This window comes from Podarcis bocagei, assembly GCF_964188305.1.
Source record: "Podarcis bocagei genome assembly, chromosome: 1".
Lineage (NCBI taxonomy): Eukaryota > Metazoa > Chordata > Lepidosauria > Squamata > Lacertidae > Podarcis > Podarcis bocagei.
The window spans coordinates 46,923,601-46,945,974 of NC_138125.1; the positions used below are offsets into that span (position 1 = coordinate 46,923,601).

The window sequence follows — 22,374 nt, forward strand, 5'->3', positions numbered from 1 at the left end:
ATTTTCCTTACCCACCACGTAGATAAGAACTTGAAGCATCTCTTCTATTAATGTGTTACACTGCTTGTTCAAATCCTGTAATATTTCAAGAAAGCACAAATGAAGTTCTTGGAAAATGTAATTATGTGAAATAGTGAAGCCTGAGGTTTTCTGAAGCACTTGAAAGCATATTAAGCTGACTCAAAGCTTTATGAACAGAAAAATAACTGGGAAAATAGAGGGTGGAATCTAGTTGGTGCCCTTGAATTCACAGAAGGGCTTTTGATACCGCACATGTCTCTGAAAACAGGAAAAATGGGGAGGCTATTTTTGCCAATTCCTGCTTCCCACAGCAGCCCCAACCACCACCCAAAAATCAGCTCCAGAGTGTTAGGTAAACATGGAAGCAGCAGGGAAGCAGCAGAAAGGGCAAACTGCCAACCATCCCTCTCCTGTTTGTGTGAATGCATCGTGTAATGAATATAGGGGTTGCTCGTGCATAAGTTGCCGCCACTCCTGGCTATGTTGCCTTGTTAAACCTTTTCTGTCTGGACAGCCCTTCACTTCGTGGCTGCCTCAGTTGCTAGCAGAATCCGTCAGTGGGCGTTTCTTAAACCTTTTCCAGCATAAAAGCTGTTTGACCCCAAGTCTCCTCCTACTCTCCCTGCGCAGAAGTCTTCTGCGCAGGGAGGGTGTGGGTAGTGGAGGACTCGTGCTCTCCCCGCTGGTCTCCGGCGAGGAGTCCTGGAGCCCTCTCGCCGATTCCCCCATCTGCCCCCCTTTATCCCTGGTGTTACGCTGATTTCCTTCCCCAGCTGATGAGCTGCCTCTCTCCCTGCTGGGCCCTTCTCCAGCATCGCTTGAGCGCCTTGCCTCCACCTCTGGCTCCGATGTCAGTTCCCTGACACATCGGCTGGGTCGAAGGTCCTTACATGACCACAAGGGCAGCAACTGGATTCCACCCAGTATTTAAAAGTTCCCCCACCAGAACTCATGTCAGAAAATTAAGCCTACACACTGGGTGGAAATAATCTAAAGAAAAGAATCAAAGAGAAGGGAAGGGATAAGTTCCATTTTTAAGTTGTAAAGCTGCAATAATTTATGGTATAGAAAGTCTATGTGATTTAAGAAAGTCTCTTCAGTGGAAATTACTGTTTTTAGCAAAATATTGCAATTTCATTGAAGGAGATAGAAACAGTGGGTTTCCACATGCTTATGATTTCAATGGTGAAAATTAACAGCACAGAGCTCTGTACCTGGTCTTTGGTTGGCACAATTCTCTTAAAGGCATCAAGCAGTTCATATCGTTGGAGTACAAGCAAGAGGAAACTGTTTGGATCCATAAGTGATGCCCCAATCTATCAGAGATATATACATTCAATAGCATTAGAGAATAGAGAATATAGGCAACACACAACACGCTGTTACTATAAGGCCAAATAAATTGCAAACATACTCACCTGAAGGAAAATTATATCCTTATCATACATTTCTTCTCGACATTTAACATCCTGATAATAAAACATCTGAAAGGAAATAAAACATTTTAAAACGTATATAGAGTGATATGATAGCCAACGTGATATGATAGCCATGTTCAAATATATAAAAGGATGTCATATAGAGGAGGGAGAAAGGTTGTTTTCTGCTGCTCCAGAGAAACGGACACGGAGCAATGGATCCAAACTACAAGAAAGAAGATTCTACCTAAACATTAGGAAGAACTTCCTGACAGTAAGAGCTGTTCGACAGTGGAATTTGCTGCCAAGGAGTGTGGTGGAGTCTCCTTCTTTGGAGGTCTTTAAGCAGAGGTTTGACAACCATATGTCAGGAGTGCTCTGATGGTGTTTCCTGCTTGGCAGGGGGTTTGACTCGATGGCCCTTGTGGTCTCTTCCAACTCTATGATTCTATGATTCTAGAGCTTCATCTACAAAGCCGTCCTCTTTGGCATAGGCATTCAATTCAGCAAAACACTACTCCTTCCTACCCTTAATTTTGCTATAAAAAGTTTTCAGCTAGCACATTTCTGATACTGGCAATATCCCCTAAAACTGCATATGATAAAACCTCTTGGCTACAATTCAGAGAAAGACCAGCAGAAGGTGGCCAAAAGGTGACTCCCTTCTCCAACTCCTCACTGAAAGAAGCTTAAGAAGATTTTCTTAATTTTAGGAGATCTCTTATTTCCTCTTGAATTATAGCCCCACCATTTAGGATCATTTCTGTCTTGTACTTTAGGGACAGACAACTATAATATCTACAGTATTATCGATCAGATTTTTATCCTGTCCTTCCTCCAAGGAACTCAAAGCAGCACACATAATCCCCTGCTTGTACTATCAAAACAACTCTCATAACAGCTCTATTAAGCGTTGGTGACTGGCCCAAGGTACCTACTGTACCCTTTCTACCTACTGAATAAGCCCTGGAGTAAGTTTTTGTCCACTAATTTGCTTGCAATACTTATACTGGCAACTCCTCTGTGGGATATATAGCACTACATGCGAGAATATATTTGTAGTGAAATTTGGTTTGGTACCTGGCTTATCAGAGACAGCCCATTCCTTCTCCACATTTCGGCAGCAACCTGAGCAACCAATACTAGACAACGCAAAGGATATTCCACCAACATCTGCACCTGGAATTCTTCCTAAAGGTTTTTTTAAAAAATTGATTGCGTTAAAACAACCGGCATTTGCATAAGGAAATCAATTACTACAGATAAGTTAGTAAAAAAGGGGGCCGGGTTTTCTCTGCTATCATTAAAAGAAAAATACAACAAAAGGTTAGAGGCAGAATTAAATTGCACTTTATTATGCTAGGCTCTAACACTGTACTGTGTGGTTTCAGCCAAGTCAAGTCAGTATTCATTCAGTGTTCAGCCACTACAGACCTATAGCCTTCCTTAAGGAAGATGACGAATGATTCTATATTGTCAATTATTGATGGGAAACAGCATCAATCTTTTTTTGCAGAATAATTATTTATCTTTAGCAGCAAATAACTACCTACAACAGGGTACTGCAGTTTAAGATCTCCTGCCATTAAGAGCTTATTTGTATCCTTTATTAGCTCTCTGCTACATTTATATCCCACCTTCTTTCTATGGAATTCAAGACGCCGTACCTTGTTCTTCCCCTTCCCATTTTATCCTCAGAATAGCTTTTTGAGGCAAGTTAGGTTTAGAGGGAATGGCTGGCTAAAGCTCACTTAGTGATCTTCATCACTGGGTAGGAAACTGAGCCTGGAATTGGATCAGGGAGACCCAACAAGTTAACCACTAGACCCCAATGACTCTCATAACTGGCTGAACTTTCAAATACTATTGAGTATCCAGCGGAGATACTTACAGATGTTATGAATTCTTGGAGTCTGGAGATTATATCTGTTTTGCTCAATTGTATGTGCAGACCTAGGAAATACATTAACAGTAATGTTTGTATCAATTTGTAAGTTACAAGATGCATTTGTATGCTTGTTGTCTAAATACAGGCTTATACAGTGGTACCTTGGGTTACATACGCTTCAAGTTACATACGCTTCAGGTTACAGACTCCGCTAACCCATAAATAATGCTTCAGGTTAAGAACTTTGCTTCAGGATAAGAACAGAAATTGTGCTCTGGTGGCGCTGCGGCAGCAGGAGGCCCCATTAGCTAAAGTGGTGCTTCAGGTTAAGAACAGTTTCAGGTTAAGAATAGACCTCCGGAACGAATTAAGTACTTAACCCGAGGTACCACTGTAATTAAGCTCTCTCCTCACCAACTATGATCTGTGGCCAAGAACCAACATTGGCCAGATAGCTTAATCACAAGCCAGGTTTCAGAGAGCATGCGAAGTCCAACTTTGGCTTAGCTCAGTGAAGTGTGGGAGAAAATGGACTCAGGAGGAACTAAGCAGCTGCAAGTTCCTCTCTGGGAGCCCGCACATTTTCACAGTCCAGGTAAGTCATAGTTTGGCTTACTATGCCACATGCACCAAGCTCTCATAAATTTATACATGCTGTGAAGAGATACTTTCTGCTCTCTGCTGGCAAGTAGATTCAGAACAGCAAAATAATTTTTTCCTTTACAAGAACAGGAATTCAAAATGGTGTTATGAGCTTAGATTGTAAAGATGATTTGAAAAATTCAAGCAGAAGAGATCTAACAGTAGCTATTATTATCCATGATAGTTAAATACAACCTCCAGGTTCAGAATCCTTCTCAAAATGTGAGCAGGAACTGACTGCAATTCTCATACGCTGCAAGCACAGGACACTCACCAGCAAGCATCCTGGACAATGGTAGATGTATGCTGACAGGATCTGCAGACACCCTGAAGCGCTTGCTTTCCAAAGTATGGCCACATAAATGAATCACTGTCTTGTCCCATGAATAATTACTTGCACCACATCTCAATACTGTTGCATGGCATTCCTTGTAAGCAGTCACTAACAGTGCTTCCTAGAATGGACAATATTTTTATAATTATATTTAAATATGCAGCCTTATTTTTTCTACTTCAATTTAACTGTGCTAAAAAAAATCCTACTGTCTCATTTCTATGTTTTAATACGGGTCATGCATTTTATTTTTGATCAGCGGCAATGGAATTGTGCATTGCTATATGTTTAAAATAAACCTAATTCCTAAGAAATTTGGTTACTAATCATCCTGTGAGAATATGGATTGTTCAGTTGCATCTCTTAGGAACAACTTTCTAGTCATTTTTTCTGTCACAATTCTGGTCAACCACACATAAATATAAAAACAGAACTGTCTTTTCCAGATGACTTTCAGATACTTTGCTGCTTAACTATATGTTTTCAACTCCATAGCTTTATGAATGATCTGCATCTCTGGAAGCCACTTTTCAGCTTTCTATATAGAGGATTGTGAAAATAAGTAGGAGACTCTCAAAACAGATTTTGAAACAACAAGCTTAGCAAAGATTCAGATCATCAGCCCAATCCAGAATCTGTATCTTCTCACTATTCAGTATTGTTTATCATATACAGCGGGCCCAGAACTTATGCTTACTTTACATATGCAATTGTAACTTTACAAGGGGTGGGGTTGGTGGTTGGTAGGTAAATAAATAAATGAACGGGGGAAACCCGCCATTTCCTGCCCCCCATTTATTATCCCCCCCCCACACGCCAAGTGGGTTTTCCATGCTTACCAGCCTCTGAGATGTTCCCAGAGCCGCCTTCCCAATGTCCAGCAAGCAAGGTGGAGCCTTCCTTACCAGCCTCTGGAAATGAGATGTGAGGGCTCTGGAAGTATCCCAGAGGCTAGCATGGAAAGTCTGCCTCGCATACTGGACCTCCTATGACCTTTCCAGAGCCTGGTACCTTGCAGGAGGGCAGTTCCAGGGGTTCCTGACTCTTTGCGATTTTGCAGACCCCCCAGAACCAAACCCTTGTGTATGGGGATGGGCCAACTGTATCGCGTCCAGCTTCAATTAGGAGGGAAATATTCTTTCTTTCTCTTTTTTGCTAAATACAAATACTTCCACAGATCCTTCCGAGTAAATATCAATTGAAATTATCATAGCAACATTTTGCTATGTGCACTTTTAAGCGTTCAAGGTAAAAAAGATTCATGGGTTAAAGTTGAAGCACCAGGCTTGTCACGGTCATGAGGAGTGGTATGCTCACAAGGGACCTCCAAAGATTTGACTTTGCTCCATAAACAAGTATTTGTTTCTACAGATAATTCTGCAATTTTATTGAAACAGGCTTACGTCGCAGGCGCACCACTCCTGAAACATCAGGAGAATAATCTTCAGTTGCATCTGGATGACAATGGCTGCTTCCCAATCTGGATCCACCTCAATGTGCTGGCCAACTTGCCTTTTTATTTCCTCCATGCCCTGCAATGATATCCCCGCCCCAAACAGTATGTGACTAAACTGAGGCTTGTATCAGACAGATGTTCAAACCATGATTCTAAGCAAACAGAAGTAAGCGCCAACTAAAACAAGGCCATTTATATTTCTACAGTCTGGATAATTAATTAATAAGGTTTATTTACTGCTTAATCAACAGGAAAACTCTAAGCAGTTATGGTGTGTGTTTTAATAGCATCCCAAATTATATATATATGTAATTGTGCTTGTAAAATCCAGAGCTCTGCTGAATAAAGTTAATTCATACTCACCTGAAAGAAACTGATTTTCTTTAAAACATTTGAGAAGAACGCTTATGAATCATATTAGGATAGCACGTTAATATTGTATTGGGCATATGGCCAGGTTCATAATACAGTAGCCATATATATATAGCAAATAGCAAATTAGAGATGTATATATTATATACTGTACCTGCATGCAAATAAGAATCTTCAGGAAAGAACGGAACCCTTCCAAAAACTGCTCTCGCAGTTTGTCTGTCCACACTGTAGGCTTACTGATTAAAATATACCTGTTGCAAAAAAAGTTGAATTTCAGAAGTCTTTTCCAGAAAAAGCAGGCTTTAAATTGGGGTATGGGGCTGGAATCGTATGTGGCTGGGAAAGATTTTGTAACTCCTTTGAGGAAATACCCACTGGTGCAGCAATAAAATGGCTAACACATTTGCAAAGCTAAGCAGGGTCCAGGATGGATTCAAACTGGATGGGGTACGGTGTGCTGAGATTCCTGCATTGTAGGGGGTTGGACTAGATGACCCTTGGGATCCAACTCTATGATTTCGCTCTCTTGGAAATAATGACAGCCTGGCTGAAATGTGGAAGAACAAGCTGACTTTGATCACCGATATCCTCTTGCACAACTGTGTCTGCACTAGGTCTACCCAGAAAAGGGCAACATAAAACACAACACAAGAGATAGATTGTTTTTTTAATAGATATTGATCAGTTTGCAACATATAGTAAGGAAGTATGCCCTGATGGTGGTAACGACAGACACATAAATTATTATTCTCCAGTGCCAGTGAATTGTGCCAGTAATTGGTTCTAGAATGACAAAATGGCCAATCTAATTTCTGACCATGATTCTAAATTTCGGTTGAGACACTGAATAGCGGGCTACGTCTGACCAGGCAATGCTTCATTTATATTCATTTGCCTAAGGTTGTAGTTGCATACCCACAATATGATTCAGTTCTAATGTGGCATGTTTTGCAATGCTTATCCAAGACACAAACACTTTTCTGCAACATGTAAAGAGCGAGGTAGGATAAAACAAATATTATTGCCTAATGAAGCACGTACTCATCTCCACAAACAAGAACACTTACTTGAGGTCATATATGACTGCATATACTCGACCCATTTTCTCTTGGCTGTAATCCTGGAAGTTGAATTTGCCATTTTTATCCAGATATTTGGGGAGCTCTTCAAGCAGCGTCTCTGTTATGACAGAGATTACATTTTGCTCTTCAATGAGGTGACGGGCCTGCGAGGGAAGCAGTAACAATTGTTTTTATTTCATTTTCTATTTTATTCAAAAAAGGTAAAACCTTCAGATGTATTGCTGCTTTATGTACAGAAGTACAGTGTAGGCACAGGGAACCACTGGCCCTCTGGATTTGTTGGACTCCACCTCTCACCAGTCTCAGCCATCTTCGTCAGGGATGATGGGTTACAAAGCGTATTTTATCACATCACTGTCTTCTGTCTTTGCAAATCAAATTTGCCAGCAAGGCTTAAGTAATTAAACTGCTTTGAGTTTGTTTGTTTTCTACAATCAAACAGCACACCACCAAAAATTTGGCTTTTGGGGTGGGCTTCAGTACATAAGAGAGGGCAATAAGGCCTTGTTTTGTAAGTAGGACACTGCTTGTGGTTCATGGGATCCAAACTATAATAATGCTGTACTGAAGGCTGATTGTAGGCTCTGGACAAAAGGAAAAAAGTAGAATACAGAGATATGGTTGCCCCCTTGGTTATAGTGACTGAAACAAAAATTAAATATGTTTGCTTATTTAAAAAGTGAACGCATAAACGACTATAAAGGTTATTTGCAAGATTTCTTCTCACATATTGTTTATTGTTTCCACTGTATGATGCCAGACCAAGTCAGATAGGAATACAAATAAGCAATGTATCTTAAGCAGAATTCAACCAAGTCTTTCTTTGGAAAATTTCTTGCAGTGTCCAAGTTACCTACAAGTATTGTGATTAACACATTACAAAAAGTTCTTTATATACTCAGAGGATTGGCTGTACGTACCAATGTAGGAACGGTGAACATCTGAACCGAAAGTGCTGTCACAGAAATTTGCCTTTCATGATCATCACTGATGTATTCGCTCTGTAGTTTTTTGTAATGCTGTGAAGAGAAGAAAACGCAAAAAAGTGATTGCCTGGCAGGAACTTAAGGCCAGAGGCACAATGAGGAGAGCATACAGTACGTGAAATCCATGCCTTCCAGCAGGAACATACACTATTTCACCAGACAACCCAACTGTGACGGACCAATGTTCTTTCCTTTTTAAATTTAAGACAAAGAAAGACTCTGTTTGGACCACTGGGCAGCATGGTTTTGCTGTATCTTCCATGACTGCAGTAGGCGGTTGGACACTCCCACACTTTCAACGTACAGCACAGGCAAGTCATCTTTGGCACAAGGTAACAGAGTGATCTTATCGGCCAAAGAATGGGGAAATCTTCTCTGTAGATGCTTTGAGCACATTAATTCAATGGCAGTCATTTAGATGAACACTGTTTCTACCTCAGGACTTTGATGAAGTTTGTTGTAAAAGTCCCCCCACCCCCACCCCCAAATTCAACTTTGAGTGATGCTAATGATTGCTGAATCTCACTGAATTTTCTCTTTGGGGAGGACCTTTAATGAACTCATTTAATGAAGAATTTAATCTCTACTGTATGTTTATTATTCTATTACCAGTTTTGAGCATGTGCCAAAAAAGTGACTTACAAATGCTTAAAATAAATAATAAGTAAACAAGGGGTTTAACAACATTATCATCATCATTTATTAAATTTATATATTGTTCTTCATCCGAAGATCACAGGGCAGTTTACAGAACTGGATACAGATGCGCAACTCCCGTTCAGCCCCAGCCAAGATAGCCAGAGGTCAACGTGGCAGCAAAGCTGGGGCTGCATGGTGTATCAGCACAGTCAGTTTGATGCTTTTGCCAGTCTACCACCTTGCCCCACCCTCTCTCACCTCTGCCTCCTAGTGAGTGGCAGTGATGCTGCTGCCATATTGCTATGGCTCTGCTCCACTGGGCAAGCTGCAGTCAATAATTTTTTTTAAAGGCTTTGCAAAACATACCTTGCTATTATAAAGGTGAAAAGTAACAGGAGAGATAAATTACCTTAACAAATTCCATGGCAAACCTTTTTTTGTACTCCATTTCCATGAAAAAACTGCTGAAGATTAGTTCATGCAAGATCTTCCTGGCTCCTGAAAAATTCAACGGTTCATGTTTACTCCCATAAGAAAAAGAGAATGAATATCTAATTATAAGAATATTTTGTTCCATTTTACAAAATGCAATGTTTATCTCAATAACGGAGTAAGTAATAACAGTAAGTGCTTACATTTTAGAAATATACACAATTGCCAAATATACGTAAGTCCAGTCCGGTTGGGAAACCGTATTTGTTTGAAAGCCTGGACATCAATCTTTTTTTAAAATTTAAAAAGTAGCTGTCAGACTATTTCCAAATATCAAAGTATCACTCATCTTAAACTGAGTGGCAGACACTGAAGGGTTACTACATCACAGCTAATTGTGAAGAAGCTCAATTAACATCAATTCAACTTACCTTTGTAAAGTTTTGCATCCCAAAGCATCAATGTGCTTATAAGACAAGGCTTCTCTGAATCAATTTCTTCTTTTAGACATATTTGACAAAAGATCTGACGAAAGTCACCTAAGATAGAGTAACATAATCTGGATGGGTTATTGGAATGATTGTGGCCTGCTTAAATGTTGTATTCTTTTGATTAAAAAAAAAACTTTTGCCAATAAATCTTCAGATGTAACAGAATAGTATCTCTATTCTGAAATCAATTCCTTACTTTTGCAAGGACCCCACCTCTTCGCTGACCCTGTACTACAATGTTTATCTTTCAATCAATATTATTTCTTTTGAAATAAGAGTGTAAAGTGTCTAGAACTGCTATTGCCTTGCATATTTGAGATGTTATTCTGGACCAGCTTTGAACAAACAACACCAATAACTTACGACTACTTGTTCAATTTCCAACCCTGCCTCCATCGTAAGGTCCCAGGGCAGCTTACAACAATTTTAAAATATAATATTAAAATCAGTTTAAGCAAACTCATGGTATTTATGCTAGCCACTTTTATTCTGAATTAAAAGCAGCCATGAGGAGCACATGAATTGATAATTAGGAACATGGCCTACAAGAACATCCCCAGCTAGCCATCACCATATAATTGAATATTTATTTCTGGGTCAGCCAGGGACAAGAAGACCAGAATAGCATTACTTTCGCTACCTCAGAAAAACACAAGGAAATTGAGGCTTGAATTCAAGTGAATGGAAATATTTCCCAAACACAACTGTGAGTTTTATATCTGGACATTTTGTAAGATGCAAATCCTTAGTATAAAATGTTTGCACATGAAAAATGATTTTTAGTATCAATAATAGCTTTGGACATTTAAGAAAGACTGGTCCTGCAATTACATATACTGCTAAGGAAAGAATTCTCTTGTCAATGTTTCGGCATTTGATTTTGATACAGAGCAATTTAAGGCACTTACTTGAATAGCTCATAAGTTTGTTTAACCAGGAACCAAGACGCAGAGCAAATTTCTGGTGAGCCATAATATCAGCATGAAGAACCTTAACGTTTAGGGGACCTTGGGAAACGTTGTTCGAATGTTTCTAGAAGATAAAAAAAGACATTAGAATGAGAGGATATTAACTGATTCTTTGATCTTGCCTACCTTTTCCTGTCATCTTCTCTATTATGCCATTTGTACTTCCAAACAAGGAAAAGAGAGGACAGCTGGAACAGTTGGAGCGCAGTGTCTTAGTTGATTAAATGTTACAAAAGATGCAGGATAAGAAAAATCTGAAAAGGTCAAGAATGATTCGAAGTCTTTGCATCTGTAAAGGAACAGAACAATTATTCAGTATTAACTAGATATATTTGACACATTTCAGGAAGTTACCTTAATCTCTTCTTTTGCTTCCTGGCAAACTGCATATGATCCTGCCTTGACAGCCTTCCGGCCCTGAATAATTAGGAGAAGTGACATATTTAGGTCAGGTAATGGCAGAACTTGATCTTATAACAATATGTAAACAAAGGGAAGACTGAACTAAGGATGTTCAACTGTTTCCTAAGCAGCTAATGATAATGCATGGTTTCAACTCTTTATCTTTGGAGATTTCACTAGGCTGATGCACCCTATGGTGTGGGCGCATTTAGAATATTGTTTGTACTGACCCAGTTGTAATGTTGTGGTGTGTAGCTCAATTTCCATGGAAGGGTAAGGGCTCAGTGTCAGAGCATTTGCCAAAGGTCCCAGATTCAATTCCTGGAATTTCCAGGTAGGATTGAAAAAGACGCCTGTCTTAAAACCCAAGAGAGCTGTCCCTAAACAGTGCAGACAATACTGAGCAAGATGGACCAATGGGATGCCTTAGCTTAGTGTAAGGCAGCTTCATGTCTCTCAAAACAGGCGCTAAACCCTGAAGAGTGTTACTGCATGGCCCAATTCATTCCAATGAATCCTTCCCTCATGAGTCATTGCCCAAATCTACACATAGATAGATGTAGATGACACAGCTATACATATACATATTCCTGCTGAGATTTCCCTTGATAAAAGACACTCCTTTCAATATATATTTCATGTAACTGCCTGGAAAAGTAGGATCACGATATGGAGTGCCACAAGCAACATCGCACACCAAGTGATATTGCTTCAGAGAGAGAGGAAAATGCTGTCATGCTCCACCAAGAGGCAGTGCAATGCCAATACTGTTGGGAAATGGTGACGTTCTGTTCCTCTCTCTTCTCTTCCGTGGAAATAATCCCTTATCTCCAAAACACAATTGTTACAGGACACGGTGGCAGGAATGTGGCAAACCCACAACCACAGGGTACAAGTCAAACCTTGGTTGTCGAACGGCTCCATTTTTAAACGTTTCAGTTCCCGAACGCCGAAAACCCGGAAGTAAATGCTCCAGTTTTCTAACGTTCCTCAGAACTCAAACGTCCAACGTAGCTTCTGCTTGAATGAAATAAGCTCTTGCAAACCAATCGGAAGCCACGCCTCGGTTGTCAAATGTTTCGGAAGTCGAATGGTCTTCAAGAAGAGATTACGTTCAAGAACCAAGGTTTGACTGTATTAGCTGATAACTCTTATTGTTTTCTCACTTACCACTTATGAAGCATTTTGGCTTTTCTTGCTAAGTAATGGAAGCAAATTATGGACCACAACAGTACAATTGGCTCTCTCTCAACTGGGCTACAATATGGTACAGTTGTAACAGGAATGGTGCATACTACCAACCTCTTTATCTATAGCAGCAGTATATATCTGGGCTTCTCCAAGCTCACAGCCAAGAGTTCTTTGTAGGCTATAGATAACATGGTCATAAGAATGATGTTCATCATTGAAAAGGACACAGTAGTATTTGTCCAGCTTCTCTCTACTGGGAGGAAACCAAAATATCATTCTAACAAGAGAATACTAAAATAAACTCCAACATACATATTGGGCAACAAAACAAACGTAAGCCATTAAGTAAAAAAGGGACAAGCAATCAAATTGGAGGAATTGCTTACGCTCTGATTTACATAAATGTTCTTGTTTACATTAGAATAGCTACTGATTCCGAAGTAAGGAATGTCTTACTTACGTCCCAGACCACTTTCTCATCTACCCCTTGGTTGAGGTTGACTTCAAAATATTCTTTCATTATTTTTTTACCTTTCTCTCTTATTTCTATATTGTTTAATAGTTCTTCGTTTAATTTACATCGACGATGTGAGCTCACCTCCCCATGTAAAGTTAACATTATTGAATTATGGTTCAAGAAGGTCCTTGGTAGTATCAGAGATAATTCAGCAGATAATCAGAGATAATGCCAGCAGACCGTCACTTTCCTACCTTCCTGTCCCTTATCATTGTTGTTGTTTTCAAACGCAGTCATGCTTCTCACTAGTCTGACTAGTCCTTTTGGCTTTCCTTACTAAGTAACTGAATGACTCTGCTTTATTTTCTAAGGTTTCACCACTTATAGGCAAGTAAAACACTTGCCACCAACTCCAGCACATCACTTACCTAGTTATGAGCTCTGGAGGCAGCTCCTTCTCTTCCTCCCAAACAGTCATATCTACAATATATTTTATCACTGAAGGGAACATTTTTCTTGCTTGCGCTATTAGCTCTTCATTCAACTGGCATTCCACGTTCTACAGGGGGGGAAACGCTAATATGAATTAAGAAATCCTGTGCAATATTAATCTGTTGAACATAAGGAACACTCTTCCTCCAACTGTTGTTACAAAAATCTGAATAATGGGAATTTAATAAAAAGCTTAAAAATATATAAATGCAGCATTCTGAAAATAAGTGAGCGGTTATTTATTAAAAAATATTTTTATACTGCCTCTCATCTAAACATACACTCCCATAACAGCAACAAGTACATCATGAAGTGTGAGGTCTTACAATATCTGTTTTCCAATATATTACAGGCAGGTGTGTTACCTCTTCCGTGCTTCCTGCTGCTCCAGGCTCATGATTTGTACACAGTGGTCCAGTCTTCCATGCTTCTGTATCTCCACAATCACAAAAACCTCCTCCAGTAGAAGTGTGCATCTGAAACAATTAAGGCCATCAGATACAAGGTGTTACTATTAGTACAAAAAGCCCTACATGATTTGGAATCAGTTTACCTGAGAGGTCGCCTTCCCCCATACATTCCCACTCAACCACTTCATTCTGTGAAACTGGCACTCTTACAGGTGCCACATAATACTCGTTCCACATTTGTAAGAAATGAATCTCTGTGGCATTCCCACAATTTGGAATTCCCTGCCTACCAATGTAAGGCAGGCCTCTTTTCAAACCTGCTGAAAACAGGCAAGGCTACTCAGATACGTAGAATGTTTCCATGTATTTTCACCAGTCTTTCGCTTATCACTGATTTTATTTATTATCTGAATGTTTTAAATAGCTGTTTTTACTAATGACTGTATTGTTTTATCCTTTTTGTAAACCTCTTTGAGGTTTTGGGTGTTGGTTTTGTTACACCGTCAAACAAATTTTATTAAACAAATAAATGTTAAATAAATAAATAAATAAAAATTTGCACCCAAAGCCCTTTTAGAACACTATGCTCAACTATGTATTAGCATTATGTGTGTGAGCAATAACGAGCCTCAGGCTTGGGTGCTCTCTCTCCTCCTCTGGCAGGGCCACAAAGAGACTGTAAGTTTTCACTTTTGTTTTAGAAACATGAGGAAACTCTGCTTAGTTTAAACTATGGTTTATTCGAAAGAAGCCAAAATCATAACTCAGCATCCCATTTTCCCAGGTGCTCTTCTGACTATGTGTTTGACATGCTATGTTCCAAGCACTGAAACTTTGCTCCATATGACTCTTTCCACCATTCCCTCCATTGTGTGAAATTAGGTGGAGGCTTCAGATTCCATACTCTTGCATTAGAGTCCATATGACCATACCTGACTGAACAATTCTCCTGCTCCCATCAGCCCCCTCCCTGATCCTACAGCAGTAAAAATGAGGATTGCTCTCTATGAAAAAACTACCATCTACTAAACATCATGGATGATGCAATCTAAGGAATACAAAGGATTCCGCCCCCTTTTGTATTCTACTCATTTTCTTTCCTATCCCTTCTATTTCCTTGCTTAATTGCAATAAAGCTTCTTGGGTTTGACTGTATACTTTTATGATAAACCACACTTTTATGCTAACTAAACGCTTTGACCAAGAGAAAACAGGCTGAACTTGTTCAGCAGTAACTGGGGAGATAGGAGTTGAAAGTTGCACCAAACTCTCAACATTCCTTTTGTTCAGAGGTTAGGGGAATTGAGAGGCAGTGGTAGACATAGGCCGAGATGTCACCAGCCAGGCAAACCTTCAATGCAGTTTGAGCAATCTCCACACCAACCGCTGAGATTTACAAAGCTACTGCAGGTGTGTACAAGGGCTTGGGTATATCACTTTACTTTTTTCTTTCAACAAATCCCCACGCCATCTCACAAATTGATTTGGTAAGTCTTCAATTACAAAAATGGTTTGGTATGTGGCATGGAACCCACTGTTCAAGAAAAACAAGCTCCCAACCCCTTCTCAATAGTGGAAAAAGTTGCAGTGTTCTTTAGAGCTCAGTCTGTATGTTAAGAATTCAACTGCTAAGACACCTAGTCAAAGTTTATTAGAAGTCTGGAATTTAGGAAAGCAATTAGACTAGTCCTCCCCAAGTCATAAACTAGTAACTAAAAACATATTCAGAGCCTGAAAAGAAATCTATGAATTCGAGTCGTCTTTGCATAACCTTATTTCACTATGTATAACCCTTATTAGAAAGCACAAGGGATTATTTGGATGATTTGCTTAAAATTATTTTTTACCGATGCTTAAGCAGATTAAACAATACCTTGGAGCCTGGAGGAATTTAAACCTCTTGACCCAGGGCAGCCCAGCCAAAGTTAAAATGGTTGCTGTGCCCAGGCTCCTGTTCATTTTCCAAGTGCTCCTTATTTTAATTCCAAGTAAAACTATTAAAGGCTGGCAATCAGCTCTCAACATGTTCATCTTGCAGCCAAACTTGCTACGTCTCTCATTTGCCAAGTCAAGAGCAGGAGGATGGGGCTTCCCCAACCTACAAACTTATTTTGATGTGCTGCAGTTATGCCAGATGATCCCACAGTTAACCACTGATGACGTTAAATGTTGGATTACCATCAAGAGCCCAGAGTCAACTTCCTGGCTGGCTGCTCTCCCTTGCTAACCAGGATTATGGCTGTTATGGCGAAACCTGGGAAACTAGTTGTTTGGTGTAGATGGAGAGGGAAGTTAGTTTCCTCTCCATCTCCACTGACTCCCTCGGCTTTTCTTCATCATTATAAGGAAGTAGACAAACTAGCCTTGTGCAACAAGTTGCGAGAGCAAAAAATAGATTTGTTGAGCATGAAACATATCTCTCATTTTATTAAAGACGAGGAATTACAGACTGGAGGCAGATCTTTGAAGAGATTTGAATGTCATGGTTCCAAGGGTTCTTGGAAGGGACTTGTTTCAACACTTTATGCTCTGGCTCCCTTTGAAAACCTTTGATTAGCATGGGGAGGCTGATGTAGCCTTCGAAATCAATCCCTCACAGTAGTCTAGAATGTGGTTCTCTAAACCTTTCATTTCAGTTTCAGCTCTGGTAGGGAAAATTCATTAAATACAGAAATGGTTTTTAACCCCTGTACGTTTAAGCCACGTGCTAAAAGGGTGCTTCCCATTTTGTTGGTGGAGTTGCAATGTGAAAGGCTCAGTGGTTTTTGAACTCAGTACCATCACCAGGCCAAAGATCTATAGGTGTATCCAGGTTGTGCTTATTTTCCACGTTTGTCGGAGATAATTCCAATTTACATAGCAAGATACTGATAACTCATTTGCTAACAGCTGCTCCTTTAGTTGTGACTCAAGGCTGGAAAGAACCTTCTATGTACTCTATTACAAACTGGTTATAAAAAGCTTTACTTATAGCCACAACAGAGAAATTGACCCACCAACTCCAGGTTCTCAGAGGGGAAGTGGACCCATTGGACTTTGCAGCTGTCTGGTGGTTTTTTGTAGCTTGTTTAACAACACAGTCACACAAATGAGAAATTCCATCTAGGTTTGATTTCATCTGGTGCTGTTTTTGATTAGATGAGTTTTTGATTCGCTGTTTACATCTTATCTTGGAATACTGTCACACTGCTTCTTTTGTACAAGTTTTTTAAAAATGATTTTCTTTATTTTTTTGTCTCTTTACCTTTTGTTGAATTCTTGAAATAATCTCTTAGTCTTGCTTATTATATATTTAATAAAATAATAAAAGCAAGTTTTAAAAAGAAAAGAAAATGCTCTAGCAAATTATTGTGAAGCATACAGTTATGATACATACGTGTATCTGAAGAAGTGTGCATGCACACGAAAGCTCATACCAAGAACTAACTTAGTTGGTCTTTAAGGTGCTACTGGAAGGAATTTTTTTTATTTTGACTATGACAGACCAACACGGCTACCTATCTACTATTTGATTACCTTGTAACGGTGGTTTTTGTGAATGCTGTTCTGGAAACAATCCATGCAGAGTACACAAGTTGGATCAATTGCACAGTCTCTGCAACGAAAGTAAGAAACCACTGTATAACCACCCACTCCAAAACATCACAAACCTGCCATATTCCAGCAACGTTGGTAGCAAAGTTTTAGACACTCTATTCATTTTCAGTCGAAGTATGAACATTACAAATTCAATATTAATATTTTGGCTTCAATATTAGGTGCAACTATTTAACATGGAACTGCAGTTTGTTCAGAAGTAAAGGCAAAGGCTTTCACTCTCTTGTTCATGAAGAAGAGGAAATGTGCAGCCCCAAGGCTCACCAAGACTTGTCTCCATGCACCTGAACTACGGTTCAGTTCTCTATCGAAACTGAGTCACCATGTTATAATAGCGGTCAAGTTATTGTAAAAATATTTATTATTTAAAAAATATTTAGACCCTTCATGCTCACAGATACCAGGTGGTATATAAACTATTTAGAAGCAGTTAAAACAACATAGCAGACTAACCAACATGAACTACACAAACTGCAACATGCATAAAGGTTTGACCTAGTGCCTAAAAATCGTGAAGTCAGTGGCCATGCCTCTACAGGGAGAGTACTTCAAACTCAGGGCAGCACAGAGTAGGCTCTCTCCCTTTTTGTTATATAATGCAGTGTTTCCCAACCTTTTTTGGGCAAAGGCACACTTGTTTGATGAAAAAAATCTCGAGGCACACCACCATTACAGCCCCGTGACGTCAGCGCGCAGCGTCGCGCCGGGAGGGACGCACGAAAGTGTAAGTTTCAATTTTTTTCCCTCCCCTCCTGTGTAAAGGGGAATGCACTCTGCTAAGTAAAGGCACTTGCCACAACAGCGTCAACGTCACAGCACCCACTGGCACCCAAGAGAGAAGGGGTCTCAGCAGCCCTTTTGCCAGGAAGAGGAGCAAGAACGAGAGGAGGAGGAGGAAGAGGAAGAGAGTCCCCCCAAAAAAAACATTCTCCTTTTGATCTTCCTTATTTGAAATTCCTCATTGCAAAACAGCGGTTGATATACAGCTGATTTTTTTGTTATTACAGTCCCCACCCCCTCACCTAGAAAAACACCACCTGTCAATTTATTATTTTTTATTATTTATTATTATTATTATTATTATTATTATTATTCCCCGCCACTCTGGGAGGCTGAAGCCCTTTAAGGCTTCCTTCTGTCCACTCTCTGTGAATTACCTGCCCGGAGCGGGTTTCTGGGGGGGGGGGCGCTGCTGCCGGTGTCCTCCCCGTCGAGTCTCGCCTTGCCCGGCGCGTGGCGGCCGCCCTTTCCCACACTCTGCCGGCTGCGCTGCCAAGCCCCGCGGCTCGGCCTGTCAGCGTTACCGGGCTCGGCGGGCGGTAATTCCCGAAGAAAGCCGGCGGCGCTTGAAGAGCTGGCAAGCCCCCATTTGCATGTCTGTTTTCCGCAGCCCTTGGAGAGGATTAAGTTCCCTCCTTCCTGCCGGGGAACCTCCAAGCTTTGGGGGTGGGGGGGGAGGAGGCAGCAAAGCGAGGCAGGAAGGAGAGCGCGGCTTGGCTGGGTGAGCTTTGGCAGGGGCAGGGAATGAGAGCCGCGAGGCGGGCGCTGTGGACGGAAGCGCTGCCCGCCGAGCTTACAGGCAGCCAGGCAGGCAGACGGCGACAGCCCCGTGCTGGGCGGCCTCTCCTCGCCGCCGCCGCCCCGCCTCTCGCCGTCCGACTCGCCCGCCTCCCTCCCACGGAGGTAGGCTGGTGTGCCGTGGGAGGGAGGCGGGCAAGTCGGGCGGCGAGCACATGCGGGGCGGCGAGCTCCCTCCCTCCCACATCCCATCGCCGCTCGCTTCGGCCGGCCTACTGGGCTGTCGCAGGCGGAAGGCCTGCGCATGTGCGAGGTTTTCGCGCCTTCCTCCAGTAGGCCGGCCGAAGCGAGGGGCGATGGGATGTGGGAGGGAGGGAGCTCGCCGCCCCGCGTGTGCTCGCCGCCGCCGCCCCGCCTCTCGCCGCCCGACTCGCCCGCCTCCCTCCCACGGAACACAAGGCAACGTTCCGCAGCACACTAGTGTGCCGCGGAACACCGGTTGGGAAACACTGATATAATGTACTTCCCCTAGCAAGAGTACACAGAGAAAAGCCTTAACTGAAGATCATAGAATCATAGAGTTGGAATAGACCACAAGGGCCATCGAGTCCAACCCCCTACCAAGCAGGAAACAGATCTTGAGACTCCAGTAGGTTGATATAAAGAGAGGCACTCCTTCAGGTATTTGAACCTTCGGCCTTAAAGTTAAATGGCAGTATCGACTATATGGAACTGGCGGAAATGACTGGCAGAACCCGAGACCAGGGAGAAGAGTTGGTGGAAGAAGATTGGAAGAAATTTAAAGACTATCTTCAGAAATATTGTAAAATTAATGAATGTTAGAATGATGTTGGATAGAAACTAAGTGGTCTTTAGCTGTAATGTTATAAGAGAATACGAGAAAATGGTTATTAACAGGTAAAAACTTAATGTTATAATATTTTAAAATTGAAGATTAAGATGATTGAAGAGGGGAGGGATTTGCTGAATTAAAAATTTGAATTGGAATACAGAAAAGGGAGGCGTGAGGAGGAGGTTTTTTCTTTTTTATTTGGTAACTTTTTTGAAAATCTCAATAAATATCTTTTTTAAAAAAATTAAAGTTAAATGGCAGTATCCTGCATAGGGCTTAGAAGCAAGTAGGTAATCAATGCAGTTTTTGCAAAATAAATATAATGTGATTCAGCCTAGTTACGCTAGTTAAAAGTCTGGCAGCCACATTCTGCGCTAACTGAAGTTTCCAGGTTGTCTTCCAGGGCAGCCCCACCTACAATTCATTACAACAGCAACAGACAGCTGCAGCTCTACACCTCACTGGGAGCTGGGGGACTAGATGTAAGTAACAGGGGTTTTCTCAACTCCCCATGTCCCAGGCCCAGCTGCTGTGCCCATGTCTTTTAAATGAAAGTTTATCTGCTTTTACCATTGTTTTCCTTTTTATTTTAAGTTGCAAGACTCCCCTCTTCCCCTATCCCTGTTATCACTTGCCCTTATATGACTATTGCCTTATACTAGCATCCTCAGAAAGTGCAAACGTATTAGAAATACATGATGCACCAAATCTATTTTGCAATCTGCATGTTGCTGTGTCACATAACAGTAGGAAATACTGAAGAGCAAGAGTGTAATTATTCACCTGCATGAATATGTTGTCTCTCCACCTTTGAACACCTTTCCACAGAGCTGAGGAGTGCCACTCTGCCGTAGCTTCTCTAGACAGATATCTGGATCTTCACCGAACAGATACCACTCCAGAGGGTAAAGTATGGTCATCTGAGCTATTTCTTCCTCCTTTTCTGGCAAGGGATCCATTTCATCAAAATAAATGTCCGGAACAACTTTTGCCAGATGCTGAAGAAAGGCAGTATGAAAGTCAAGCTTCTCGTCCCACCACTGCAAGAAACACAAAAGTATACTTAGACATTGGCGGAGGGGCCTGGATAATCGGAGCACATGAACAGGCATTCTTTCATGTATCATGATCTCAAGCTAAGCTGTACAGGACTTTAAAGAGAAAAGTAACTGCTTAAGAACTGGCGATATATGTTTCCATCTTTCAGTCCTGGACAAAAGCTCTGAAGCTGCCATTTCCAAAAGCCTTCAGGAGCTACAGGCATGAGTTAGCTGTCCTCAGCTCCTCCTTTTCTTCCCCCACCCTCAGATCTTTATAGCTATGAAGCATCAGGAGAAGCTACAAGAGGGATGACTCACATGACACAATACTCTAGAAGCATTTCTCCCATTACAATCAACTTCATCGGCATAACCACACTTTCCTAATAGCGGGCTATAACTGTTCATAGCAGGATTACAACTGGCATGCAATATAACAAGTGGGGAAATGCTCCACTTGTAAATCATAGAATTGCAGAGTTGGAAGAGACCATGAGGGTCATCTAGTCCAACCCCCTGTTTCCCAACAAAACCCACAACCCTGAGATTAAGAGTCTCATGCTCTACCATTGCAGAAATGTTAGCTTAAGCCAGGTTTGTGGCTACAAGAAGTCATAAAATTAGATGCCAGCATGTATACGTGATTTACAAACATACTTCCATATGCCATTCAACCAACATTTTCCCCAAAGGCACCAACGAATAGTTTCTGATTATGATGATGACAATAATGATGATGATGCATTTCTCACCCACACTTCACCATAAGGTGCCAGAGCTGGTTACAACACAGTCAAAAGAATATGGCTGATCCCAATATATCAGTTGTTAAAAGACCAGAATAACAGATAAAGTAATGGTTTATATATATACATCACCATAGCAAGGATGGCATAGAGTGCCAGACTAGGGCAAGGGAGACAAGGGTTCAATTCCCCACTCAGCCACTCTGAATACCAAGTGCTGAAGGCAAACAATATGGAAATAATATTTTGTTCATGCTTGGTTGTTAAGTATATCTGAGACTAGGCTAGAGCAAATAAACTCCTGATGTGATCCAGGAGAACACTTACGTTCTCATAACCTGCTACCAAGGGAGAGGTGCTGACAGTAAGAGCTGTTTGACAGTGGAATTTGCTGCCAAGGAGTGTGGTGGAGTCTCCTTCTTTGGGGGTTTTTAAGCAGAGGCTTGACAACCATATGTCAGGAGTGCTCTGATGGTGTTTCCTGCTTGGCAGGGGGTTGGACTCGATGGCCCTTGTGGTCTCTTCCAACTCTATGATTCTATGTTTCCTGTTCCACAAAACTTCCATCAAGCCCAGAGATCACATGTGGAAATCCACAGTGTTTGTATTTGTTTTTATATATTCTATACAACTTTTCTTTCATAAAGAGGTTAACATAATTGTAAAGCTGTAACATCTGAAGTACTATGTTACAGCAGTAAAACAATAATAATTACATCATTTAAAACAGCCAACAAATTACAATTTTAAGTACTGCTTGCTGATAATTTTTTATCCTGTTTGTATGGTGGTTCTATTCCCATTTTACCCACCTTGTAAGGTTGGATTGAGAGGGAGACTGACCATCTCAAAGTTACCCAGTTGGCTTTGTGGCTGAGCAAAGATTTAAACGTGACTCTTCCCAGTCGAAGTCCACTGCACCATTCTACCTCACAT

At 41.1% G+C, this 22,374-nt stretch overlaps 1 protein-coding gene across 2 annotated transcripts in view; it reads right to left on the reverse strand.

Moving 5' to 3' along the window:
• The window catches only part of UBR1 (ubiquitin protein ligase E3 component n-recognin 1), a 61,833-nt gene that overhangs the window by 32,239 nt on the left and 7,220 nt on the right, over positions 1 to 22,374 (reverse strand). The window contains exons 2-20 of one of the 2 annotated variants that reach the window (XM_081211483.1): positions 20,436 to 20,692; positions 17,201 to 17,279; positions 13,640 to 13,750; positions 13,211 to 13,341; positions 12,437 to 12,575; positions 11,087 to 11,149; positions 10,673 to 10,796; positions 9,705 to 9,812; positions 9,251 to 9,339; positions 8,137 to 8,235; positions 7,202 to 7,359; positions 6,286 to 6,385; positions 5,707 to 5,835; positions 4,244 to 4,424; positions 3,331 to 3,392; positions 2,520 to 2,630; positions 1,440 to 1,505; positions 1,236 to 1,337; positions 12 to 75 (exon numbers count right to left, since the gene is read on the reverse strand). In XM_081211483.1, coding sequence (XP_081067609.1) covers positions 12 to 75; positions 1,236 to 1,337; positions 1,440 to 1,505; positions 2,520 to 2,630; positions 3,331 to 3,392; positions 4,244 to 4,424; positions 5,707 to 5,835; positions 6,286 to 6,385; positions 7,202 to 7,359; positions 8,137 to 8,235; positions 9,251 to 9,339; positions 9,705 to 9,812; positions 10,673 to 10,796; positions 11,087 to 11,149; positions 12,437 to 12,575; positions 13,211 to 13,341; positions 13,640 to 13,750; positions 17,201 to 17,279; positions 20,436 to 20,692 — 2,173 coding nt within the window. Of the gene's footprint in view, positions 1 to 11; positions 76 to 1,235; positions 1,338 to 1,439; positions 1,506 to 2,519; positions 2,631 to 3,330; positions 3,393 to 4,243; positions 4,425 to 5,706; positions 5,836 to 6,285; positions 6,386 to 7,201; positions 7,360 to 8,136; positions 8,236 to 9,250; positions 9,340 to 9,704; positions 9,813 to 10,672; positions 10,797 to 11,086; positions 11,150 to 12,436; positions 12,579 to 13,210; positions 13,342 to 13,639; positions 13,751 to 17,200; positions 17,280 to 20,435; positions 20,693 to 22,374 lie in introns of both variants that reach the window. The other variant, XM_081211482.1, reaches the window with a different exon arrangement.